Source organism: Mytilus galloprovincialis, chromosome 3 (assembly GCF_965363235.1).
Source record: "Mytilus galloprovincialis chromosome 3, xbMytGall1.hap1.1, whole genome shotgun sequence".
Taxonomy (NCBI): domain Eukaryota; kingdom Metazoa; phylum Mollusca; class Bivalvia; order Mytilida; family Mytilidae; genus Mytilus; species Mytilus galloprovincialis.
This window is the reverse complement of record NC_134840.1, coordinates 39,689,728-39,702,193: the sequence shown is the minus strand read 5'-3', so window position 1 is coordinate 39,702,193 and position 12,466 is coordinate 39,689,728. Positions and strand designations below refer to the sequence as shown.

At 30.5% G+C, this 12,466-nt stretch overlaps 1 protein-coding gene across 4 annotated transcripts in view; it reads right to left on the bottom strand.

The window, feature by feature from the left end:
• Window positions 1-475: 475 nt before the first annotated feature.
• Window positions 476-12,466, bottom strand: part of LOC143067912 (dual E2 ubiquitin-conjugating enzyme/E3 ubiquitin-protein ligase BIRC6-like) — a 67,542-nt gene continuing 55,551 nt past the window's right edge. For all 4 annotated transcript variants that reach the window (XM_076241533.1, XM_076241537.1, XM_076241536.1 and 1 more), the window contains exons 54-59: window positions 12,109-12,216; window positions 11,544-11,758; window positions 10,357-10,518; window positions 5,689-5,766; window positions 4,811-5,134; window positions 476-2,809 (exon numbers count right to left, since the gene is read on the bottom strand). In XM_076241533.1, the coding sequence (XP_076097648.1) occupies window positions 2,591-2,809; window positions 4,811-5,134; window positions 5,689-5,766; window positions 10,357-10,518; window positions 11,544-11,758; window positions 12,109-12,216 (1,106 nt within the window). In that variant the 3' untranslated portion in view covers window positions 476-2,590. The remainder of the gene's footprint in view (window positions 2,810-4,810; window positions 5,135-5,688; window positions 5,767-10,356; window positions 10,519-11,543; window positions 11,759-12,108; window positions 12,217-12,466) is intronic.

Below are 12,466 nucleotides of genomic sequence, written 5' to 3'. Positions count from 1 at the left end.
GTATAAAATAGTGTTCACCATGCCGTTGCGAAAATATTAGACCTCAGGCACCGATTATTTTTAGTAACAAACTATACATTTTGATCGAGAATGTCTTTCATGATTCTTCTATATACTCTTATCTATATTTATTTACTTACTTTAATATACAATTTTGAAATCTAAAATGTAAAAGTACAAGATGTAGCATCATACATATCCCCATTTACATTAAGGACAAAACAAGCAATGATTAGTTATTTTTTAAGGAAAAAAAATATTGTTATAAAATATTATTATTTTCTTCTCCCGGGCGCTAATTTTCTTCTCCGGGCGCTAATTTTCCTTCTCAAGGCGCTTTTTCTATTCCTCTGGTGCTTTTTCTTTTCCCGGGTGCTTTTTAGTAGGACCGTTCCACACTTCAAATTGAGAAAGTCAAATACTCTTGTTTCTGATGCACTTAATCATATGTTATATATAAGGAATAAAGACACAATGATAATTTCATATTTTAATAGAGATGTTCTCATCTTTGACATACAAGCCTGATAAAGGACGAAAAATAAATCAAAGGAAATGTTCACACAACAAGGTTCCAGTCTAAAACACTGGTTGATTATATACATCCTTTATAATTCCTTACAATAAATCAGAAGGAATCAACTGGTATTCTCAATATAAAGATTTTATCCATACAGCAACAGCAAAATAAAACAAGGGGGATGTATAAGATAAATATACAAATACTGTACAATAAGAAATTCTTAGATATATTTCATGCACTAATTTAATTATAGTACAAAATGGAGATTGTGCAAATGGGAACACAATGTAAAAATTCTGAATACGAACTTTGTTTATTGTATTTGAAATGTTGAATTATATGGTGTTAAAAATAGTATTGAACAATTTAATTCTCTTTCCATGCACATTCTGATACACATATTACAATTTTGTACACAATTTTAACATTTATGAATTGTAAAAATGCATATATTTACAAATAACAATTCAACAAACCAAATGATATCAACATGTGAATATCTTCTAACATCACAAAACAATAAAGAATGTGCATAAATATAAAATCACAAAAAATGTATGATGAAACATTTTATAGAGCTAGTTTTAACATGAAAAAAAGCTGAACTATATTTCAAATCACAAAACTATAAATCCTCAACAAATAAGAGTTCACCAACAAATTATCAATAACACACATTCTCAAGAATACACAAAAATATCTAAGATAAATGATAAGGTTAACTATATGTCTGACCAACTATACATACATAAAACAATTAATTTATCTATCACATAGAACATATGGACATTAATTTTAAGGATTGCATTTCACAAATTATGTATATGTAATTCAAACTATGTAAATTTATATTTCTAATCAATTTTCAATTAATAATTCAATGTGTTGCTATGTTGTGATTTATCAATTATTTATAGAACATCTGTTTCACAACTAAAACTTTTAGTATGAATTTGAAAGACTGCTCCAATAAATATTTGGTATAAGTTTTGTTGGCAGAACATACTTAATTCAAATTTTCTAAGGTTAACTTTGAATGAAAACAATAATTAAATATCCAATTATATACAATTATAACAAAACTCTCTTTTAGCACTTAAAAAAGTTCTAAAGCACTTAACTAATTGAAACAATACCCAAAAGAATATACTAAGTAACTATTAAGTTGTTTAACTGATTGCACGCTCAATATACGGATGTGTAATTAACTCATAAGCAACTAGTTCCTCATAATGTTAAAGGAAGTGAACACTTAAATTTAATTATTTTATTATTTTCTACTTTGTGGATTGTATTTCTACATCAGCACTCACACTTTTAAAATTCTCCCTTGCCAATATGATGTTATAATTATTATTAATTATTAAATTTTGACTTTATTTAAAAGCTGTTTTGATTTTCTCATGCATGTTTTATATCAGAACAATCAAAGTTACTTTACAGTAAATGGTAGAAGATTTTAATGACCAATAATAAATTTACAAGTTTATATATGATACTTTGAACTCGTTAAAAGCAAACTATTATGAAATCTTGGGTTTCAAAAATGCATTATGAAGATCATGGAAGATTTAAAAAGTACAAAAAATATATAATTTTTTTTTCCAAAACAAATATGGAACACTATCAACAATATTCATAATGATCAATACAAATAATCTTTCGCAATGTAAAAATAATGAAAAAGTAATCTTGAAAAGCAGTAACAATCAATAAAATCTAGATTTTTATTCAATAAATAGTTCAACCATTTGTAATGCACAGTTTGTTTCTGTTATTGAGACTACAAATGTTAAAAACATATGAAAATATTCTACCTGAAAAACAATGTTTTGAAAAGCTCTTATGTTTGGTGTCAGATGGCAACATATTATCTAACATATATAAATAATGACAATGACACTCATATTGTCTATATTATTTAAATAATGACATTGATACACTCGTATTGTTTAACCCATAGAAGTATAAAATATGAACAACAATTTACTATATACCGTACCAATGAATCACAGAAAACAAATTTGGCATCAATATTAGGTTAAATTGACTACTGTTCAGTAATTATCATAAAATTTCCACAACATCTTCAACAATAGTATTAGAATTAGAATCCATTATGCTGCCATCGTTGGGTATAGAAGATCCTGGCATATCACATAAAGACGTACTCATAGAAGACTCCGTCGAATAGATTCTCTCCTGCAAGTCAATTTCTGATTCTTCCTCTAAATCTTCTGGAGGTTTCATTTTTGCTAATTCTTCTCTTAATTGATTATAATGTCTCTGAAATTCACAAATACAAAAATATAGATATTAAATTATAGAAAAAAAAATTATTATCTGAATGAATGCTGAATAAAGAGGTATGTTTGGCACATGATATGACAGCTGCCTATACACAAGAATATTGTTTATAGACACATGTAGAAAAGTTTATTTCTAACAATGAATAGCCAAACATTAAGTTTTGAAGAACTAACAACACATTGTAGTATTTCTATTTGTATCCATCTGATGAGTTAAGCCTTTTTCAACTGATTTTTATGGTTCATTCTTTATACTGTTACACCACTGTCCCAGGTTAGGGGAGGGTTGGGATCCCGCTAACTTGTTTAACCCCACTGCATTATGTATGTTTGTGCCTGTCCAAAGTCAGAATCCTGTAATTCAGTGCATGTCGTTTGTTGATTTGTTTTTGGTTCATTTTTTGTACATAAATTAGGCCGTTTCTTGTTTGAATTGTTTTACATTTGTCATTTCAGGACCTTTTATAGCTGACTATGCGTTATGGGCTTTTCTCATTGTTGAAGGCCGTACGGTGACCTATACTTGTTAATTTCTTTGTCATTTGTTCTCTTGTGGAGAGTTGTTTCATTTGCAATCATACCACATCTTGTTTTTATAAGTCAAAATACTTGTTACTAAATCTGTTTTATCTCTTTATTTGTGTATAAATTTTCGGTTTTCAGCAATCTAATTTAAAAAGAACATATAAAAAAACTATAGGAAAAACCAGATGTCCTTTTTGTTTCTTTTAAGCTGCAGATGCATCAGGTGGGAAAAAAGAAGAATCTGTATGCCCCTGTAGCACATATACAACGTTGGATTTTTTTAGTAGACAAATACAGAAAGAAGTAGTTTCTGCTTATGTGAATCTTATTTAAACCCCAGATAGCAGGACATTAAATTATATGCAACTTCACACTGCATGCATGAGAGAACTTGCAAGATATTTATTAACATTCTAATTTCAAACAATGTTGACTACAATCAACACTTTTTTTTATCTGTTTTAAGCATTTATTTTCACTCATGAAGGTATTTTTAAAAAAAAACCATTCATATATATTTCATTAAAATCTATCAAGACTTGTAAGGGTGATGACATTTAAGGTAGCACAATACAAATATTGTTTTACTTCCAATCACTAACCTTTAAAATGCTGTAACTTTCTTATAAATACATAAAAAGTAATAAAAGAGGCATATACAGAGAGATAAAAGATTGGTCTTTTATATGAATGAAATATTTTTATTATGCAATCATTATGTAATCAATTATTATGTAATTAGTGGCAAAATCTCCGTCAGTTCACTAGAATGAATTTAGCTCTATCATCTCTTTAACTATACAGAAAATTTTAACGAAATCTTAATCAGCACATCATGGGCTTCAAAAAGGTGTCTCAAATTGTCCCTATGGGATTCCATTTTCTCATAAATCTGTAATTAGTATAAACATCCTAACCACATAAAAGAAGATAATGTTTAATTAGGTGTAAAATTTGTTCTATACATTCTATCTGAAATCTGAGACACCCTTTTGTAGATAATGGCCATAGGAACAACATATAATAAAATCAACCCTCTAGGGATACCTATGCAGAAGCTAATTTCATTTGAAAGTGGAAATTTGGTGAAAAATATTTTAGACACAGTTAGTATTATAATTGGTTACATAATGTTGCATAATACTAACAGTGCATTAATTTGAAAGAGTAATATGTTAGCTATCCAAAACTACCACTTTTATAAATTTTCAAGCCTTATTAAGAAAGTTACGGCATTTTAAAACTTGGGAGTTGGAGTTAACATTTCAATTTAACCTATAGTTCTATGGGGAATAACTCCCATTTTTTTCTACTATTGACATCGATTTTTGATTTTCTAAACAGCCTGTATTAATCACTTGCTTTTTCAACAAAGAAATACTATAATGGGCTGTAACCTATTTCAAAGACAACAGGAATACCTGGTATAGTTTTTAATGAGCTGTTATCCTACCTTCAGAGCCATTGTACTATGAGCTATAGTTCTACCCGTCCTTTTATCAGTACTGTATCCTTCCATTTCTGTTATCCAGTCCTCACATTGTTTTAATATTTCTTTCCTTTTGATCCAAAAATGTCTCTGTATAATATCCTTTAAACTTGGACATGGGTTTTTGAGTTGCTCTAACATAGCCCATTTGACTGTAGCCTGTCTTATGTTGGCATCATATTCTCTTGAGTTAGCAGTCCCTGATGGTGTTCCACGGGACCTTTCATATCCAGGTTCATTAAAATAAGGTTCAGAAACAAGAATTAAAGACTGTATTGATACAAGCACCTGAAAGGTAAATAAAAAGAATTAAACTTTATTTGTTTGAAGCAGCAATTTTTCCAAATATATTGTCTTCTCTATAATTATGCTCATTGATTAAACATAAGAATTATAAAGTTGCAATATATATTCCATTCTTTTTCAGAAAAAAAGAAAAATAAGGAGATATTGTAGGAAAGCCAATGAGATGACTATCTTTAATTAACTCTATATAGAAATTAAATGAAATGGATCACTTGAAACAATTCAACAAAGTCAAGGAATTGTATAGGTAAACAATTACTTTCTCAGTAAATGAGATAACAGACTGGGCTTTTTCTTTTTTTAACCATAAATCTAAAATAATAAAAGATACATCATTTTTGAATAAGCCTGATAGTATAAAGAACAGGATTGTTCATATTTTTTAGTTGTGTGACTGACTATGTTTGACAGCAATGCTGACACCAACTAATTTTATTCGTTTGGGGTCAACAGCAATAAGATACTAAAGTAAACATACTACCAGAAAGACTGTGACATAATCTACCAACTCATATGTAAACAGAATTCTTAATTACCTGTAGAAAACTAGATGTTTGGGAATTCCATTTTTCCTCTGGTCTGCCATGCCATGTATTTAACACACTTAAGCATACCTAGAAATATAAAATATGGACGATTCAGATATATCAGAAACTATTCTATATAGTCTCACAAAGCACAACTTCAAGCTTTTTCACTGTTTTGTTTTACACATATAAAGTCCTACAGAAAACAAAACTACAGAAGTGAAACTACATACCGTCTTTTGGTATGTATAACACGCACATTTATACCGTAGGTCATGTTTCTTGTAAAAGGGGTGCGTGTTATACAGGACTACAAACAATTTCTTGAGTCTTTTTTTCAGGTCCAAACTCCGACAAAGAAATTTCCAAGTGAAGTGAAGAGTATGGGATATTTTTGCCTCGATTGTTTTTATGTTTTATATTTTACATGTTATAATTGTAATATGTATCGTATTGTTCTTAATTTGTCGTGTTTTATTAAAATAAAATACAATTTATATAACTTTGTTGTTACGTTTATTGTGTAAATTTGTCCATCTGTTTTGCAATCCGGAAATTTGCCAAGTCTTCATAAAGACACAATTAAGCTTTTGCTGTCGATTAAATTTGCCTCTGTGTTCCTAGTTGTCTATAACTTACTGTTTTTGTATGTGTTCATCACAGAGAGTTGAAGAAAAGTGTATGAAAATTGAATAAACCAGGCTCGTATTGGAAAGATAAACCACCATTTTTTCTAATGTATTGATCAGGTGATCGCAAGTCATGTGGGTCAGTCATGTGATTTAATATTGTAAAGTGATGATTTCCACTATGAAAAAATTATAAGGAAAAATACGTTTTTACTTTGTAACTTTTTAACTTTTAAACAACTGTTTAAAACCATTCAAGAAATCATGATTGAAAACATGATAATCCCATAATTGTAACCTGAACGAATTTAATTAGGAACAAGGTTAACCAGTCACTGATTTGTTTTGACATCAATTAGACCCGTTGATTGAGGTGTGATAATCCAGATTAACAGCTAGAATCATCAAACAAAAAATAAAAACAATGAGATTTTAACAATTTATTACAGCACTAATGACATTAATTATAATTATTAGACTGACTTGTAATTATTTTATTGTTTGAATCAGAACAATAATTTGAACATTTAATCTTGTCCTTGATACTCAAACCATTTATTAAATTTGAATTTAAATATTTATCTCAATCCAATAAAATTCTTATTTATTTGTTAGAATACTTTGTTCTTCTACTTCTCTGGATCTTTACACCCTTTATAGGGTAACCATACTTTCGTATGTCAATTTCATATTAATTACGTATTCCATATGGAATTCTCCAACATTGGTGTCAATTTAAAAACTTCCTGTCTACCGATCTTGGAGCTGTAACTTTTCCAAAAAGGTCTAGGAGTATTATATGACCAATACACTTTTTTTCTCTCGTTTCTTGGACCACAAAGGGGGTGCACACTATACACAAATGCGCACTATACATACCAAAAGACGGTACTATAAATAAAAATTACAAAAAATCAAATTGTCTTTATGTGTATCTACTCTCACATATCTTTATAAATTTAACCAGATGCTCCGTAGGGCGCAGCTTTATACGACCACAGAGGTTGAACACTGAACAGTTGGGGCAAGTATGGACACAACATTTAAGCTTGATACAGCTCTGAATTTGGATTGTGATTAAACAGTTGACACAACATAGGTTTCTGACACAGAATGAATGTGGTCTAAGAACTTAAACTTAAAAACTTAAAAAATTTAAAATCTAAACACATGGTTAGATTCAGCATATCATAGAACCCCAAGAATTCAATTTTTGATGAAATCAAATAATGTTCAATTTTAGACCCTTTAGACCTCAATGTGGACCAATTTGATAACCGGGCCCAAATATTAAAAATCTAAATACATGGTTAATTTCAGCATGTTGAGGAACCCCTTATATTCAATTTTTGTTGAAATCAAACAAAGTTTAATTTTGGACCCCGATTTGGACCAACTTGAAAACTGGGCCCATAATCAAAAATCGAAGTACATGTTTAGATTCAGCATATCAAAGAACCCCAAGAATTCAATTTTTATTAAAATCAAAGTAAGTTTAATTTTGGACCCTTTGGACCTCAATGTAGACCAATTTGAAAACAGGACCAAAAATTTTAAAAGAATCTAAAAACATGGTTAGATTTGGCTTATCAAAGAACCCCAATAATTCATTTTTTGATGAAATCAAACAAAGTTTAATTTTGGACCCTTTTGGCCCTTAATTCCTAAACTGTCGAGACCAAAATTTCCAAAATCAATCCCAACCTTCCTTTTATGGTCATAAACCTTGTGTTTAAATTTCATAGATTTCTATTTACTTATACTGAAGTTATAGTGCAACCAGATGCTCTGCAGGGCGCAGCTTTATACGACCGCAGAGGTTGAACCCTGAAGGGTTGGGGCAAGTATGGACACAACATTCAAGCTATATTCAGCTCTAAATTTGGATTGTGATTAAATAGTTGACACAGCATAGGTTTCTGACACATAATGAATGTGGTCTAATGAACTTAAAATTTTTTTTGCCTTTGAGCAATTCACTATGCTGTTGAATATTAATCCTCTCAAAAAAATGTTTGATGAAATTTTCTTTTTATTTATGAAATCTGAAATGAAAAAAAATTGAACCCCCCCCCTTTTTTTCACATCCCCCTTTCCCTTATTCCAAGACTGATCTCAATTCAAATTTCTAATGGAGTTTGTAACAATAACTACTCATTTAAATACATATTAAAATGTAAAAAAAGTGCTTGTTTTCACTGAATGGTAAAGATTGTTTTAATTTATCAGTTGGTAGTAAAAGTGAATATATATACATTGTATATTGTATAAAGCAATGATTTAAGTTGATTCAACTACTATTCTGGACAAAGAAAGATAACTCCAATTGAAAATATGAAAATTTCTCGCTATTGCACAATATTGTGCAATTAGATATTTCTTGCTATTGCGCAATACTGTGCAATTGAAAATATTTGCTATTGCACAATACTGTGCAATTGAAGATTTCTTGCTATTGCGCAATACTGTGCAATTGAAAATTTCTTGCTATTGCACAAAACAGTGCAATTGAAGATTTCTTGCTATTGCTGAATATACTGTCCAATTGAAAATTTCTTGCTATTGCACAATACTTAATATAATAATTTTGGATCCTGATTTGAACCAACTTGAAAACTAGGCCCATAATCAAAAATCTAAGTACATGTTTAGATTCAGCATATCAAAGAAGCCCAAGAATTCAATTTTTGTTAAAATCAAACTTAGTTTAATTTTGGACCCTTTGGACTTTAATGTAGACCAAAATTAAACTTTGTTTGATTTCATCAAAAATTGAATAATTAGGGTTCTTTGATATGCCAAATCTAACTGTGTATGAGGATTCTTAATTTTTGGTCCCGTTTTCAAAGTTGACCCCGATTGGGACCAACTTGAAAACTGGGCCCATAATAAAACATCTAAGTACATTTTTAGACTCAGCATATCAAAGAACCCCAAGGATTCAATTTTTGTTAAAATCAAACTAAGTTTAATTTTGGACCCTTTGGACCTTAATGTAGACCAATTTTAAAACGAGACCAAAAATTAAGACTCTACATACACAGTTAGATTGGGCATATCAAGGAACCCCAATTATTCAATTTTTGATGAAATCAAACAAAGTTTAATTTTTGGACCCTTTGGGCCCCTTATTCCTAAACTGTTGGGACCAAAACTTCCAAAATCAATCCCAACCTTCCTTTTATGGTCATAAACCTTGTGTTTAAATTTCATAGATTTCTATTTACTTATACTAAAGTTATGGTGTGAAAACCAAGAAAAATGCTTATTTGGGCCCCTTTTTGGCTCCTAATTCCTAAACTGTTCGGACCTCAACTCCCAAAATCAATCCCAACCTTCCTTTTGTGGTCATAATCCTTGTGTTTAAATTGCATTGATTTCTATTTACAAATACTAAAGTTATTGTGCGAAAACCAAGAATAATGCTTATTTGGACCCTTTTTTGGCCCCTAATTCCTAAACCGTTGAAACCCAAACTCCCAAAATCGATCCCAACCTGCCTTTTGTGGTCATAAACCTTGTGTCAAAATTTCATAGATTTCTATTTACTTAAACTAAAGTTATAGTGCGAAAACCAAGAAAATGCTTATTTGGGCCCTTTTTGGCCCCTAATTCCTAAAATGTTGGGAGCAAAACTTCCAAAATCAATCCCAACCTTCCTTTTGTGGTAATAAACCTTGTGTTAAAATTTCATAGATTTCTACTCACATTTACTAAAGTTAGAGTGCAAAAACTAAAAGTATTCGGACGACGACGACGCAGACGACGACGCCAACATCATACCAATATACGACCAAAAAATTTTCAATTTTTGCGGTCGTATAAAAACCAAATGTCTTCAGACGCCGCCGCCGCCGCCGTCAACGTCATACCAATATACGACTAAAAAATTTTCAATTTTTGCGGTCGTATAAAAACAAATGGGGAAGTTAGGTAAAGTTCCTGGCCAATGTTATATAGAAAATGTAGATCAAGTGCAGCAACTTACTTTTCAATTGTTTTGAATGAAACTTTAAATCATATCTAGATACCTGTGAAGGATACTAACCTTTCCATCATTATATAAATTAGGATTAAATCTAACGGTATGATTTCCTGTTGTTGCGAGGTTTATGAATGGTGGTGAATTAGGATAATCCTGAGGGAAATAGACATCAAATTCAAAACAACCATTAGCATAGGGTGTTTCTGATGGTCCTGTTATTAACACCTGTTATATAAAACATACATGTCACTGTTACCATTGAATTCAAAACAACCATCTATTTCAGATAAAAACACCTGATGTACTATTGTTTTTAAGTTGGTATAATATTGTTTAAAAATCTTAAGCTTTTACTGTTCTGCATGCTGGAACACAAACTTGTAATTCTTCATTACTTTTTTTTACCAAATATCAAAAATATACTCCTGACATGAATAAGTTTTGCATTTGTAATTTAAGAAAGTTACAACTGAATGACTTAGAAAATCAACATGTTGACATTTATACAAGACAAACTAGGTCAAGTTTTTCTCTGACTGTTTATAATGTCTTTGCACTAAATCCATTGGCTGTGGATGTGTACTGATTGATAATTTAGTCTTAGATAAATGATTTTTTCAATAGTTGTTAGTGGCTTTGAACTAGCTGTCAGTAACTACGAGTACTCTCAGATCTGTACTTGGTGTCTTTTTGTTGTTGGTATGTACACGTCCAAGTCAACTTAGATTTGTAGTATTTGTATTTTTATCCATCTGATGAGCTTTTTCCAACTGATTTTTATAGTTCGTTCTTATGTTGTACTGTTACGCCACTGTCCCAGGTTAGGGGGAGGGTTGGAATTCCACTCACATGTTTAACTCCACCACATTCTCCATGTATGTGCCTGCCCCAAGTCAGGAGCCTGTAATTCAGTGCTTGTCGTTTGTTTATATGTTACATACATGTATTTGTTTTTCGTTCATTTTTTTTATTTATAAATTAGGCCGTTAGTTTTCTAGTATGATTTGTTTTACATTGTCATTTCAGGCCCTTTTATAGCTGACTATGCGGTATCGGCTTTGTTCATTGTTGAAGGCCGTACAGTGACCTTTAGTTGTTAATTTCTGTGTCATTTTGGTCTCTTGTGGAGAGTTGTCTCATTGGCAATCATACCACATCTTCTTTTTTATATTATATTGCAGTTTCTAGATATTTAGTGAAATTTGTTGAAATAAAAGTATCCATTGTATAAATCCAGATATGTCCTTTACCTTCATTATATCCAGTCGTTCTTCATCACATCGTACAAATACACTACTGCCTGCTGACAGAGGTAATGAGGTAGATAGAGTAACTGCCTCCTGAGCGAGTCGTCGAGTACGTGCAGGATTACTGTTGTCACCTGCAGTCCTGACATTGTTCTCATAATGATGTCGACAGTTAAACTTGATACCATTACCTTCATCTTCTACGATTTGGAACACATCTATAAATACATTCAAAGACAAAATAAACTTTATGTGTTCAACTAGACTTTATACATCACCCAGATAGACAATTCAGTCAAATCAGAGAACAACAAAGTGTGGGACACTTATAAATTATAGGATTTTCAATTTTTAATTTCTAAATAATTTGAAAAAGTTAACAGAAAGTTAAGATAAAGGACAATCTTCAGACCATACTCCTCTTTGAGTGAAGATTATAATTCCATATTACCATAACAAGCAATAAGATGAACCATGTTTTCTTTGTTACAATGGTTAGTAACATAAGTGACCGTGTAGCTCAACATCTAAATTTATAACTCCCTAAAAGTAATGTATACTATCTTACCGAACTGTAATGGTTTCATGACTGCCATATATTTCTCATCAGTATTATGTTTAAGTGCAAGTGAATTATTACCAGCTTCCATATCTTCACTCTTACTATGGTCTGCCCCTAGAAAACAACAAAACATTTAAAGATTTGTAGTATATTTAAAATAGGATTTATAATACTTAGAGTCATGCACTATGAATTATAATTTCGATCCCTGACAGTATTTAACTGAAACAGGATTTAAGGAGGCTCGAGGGTATAAAAATTTCAGAAAAAAATCAAACATTTGTTTTTCATTATAAATTTTATCTATTTTCTTTTGTAGTTGTTACTTTATCATATGGAACAAAAATCATTCAAAACAATCAAT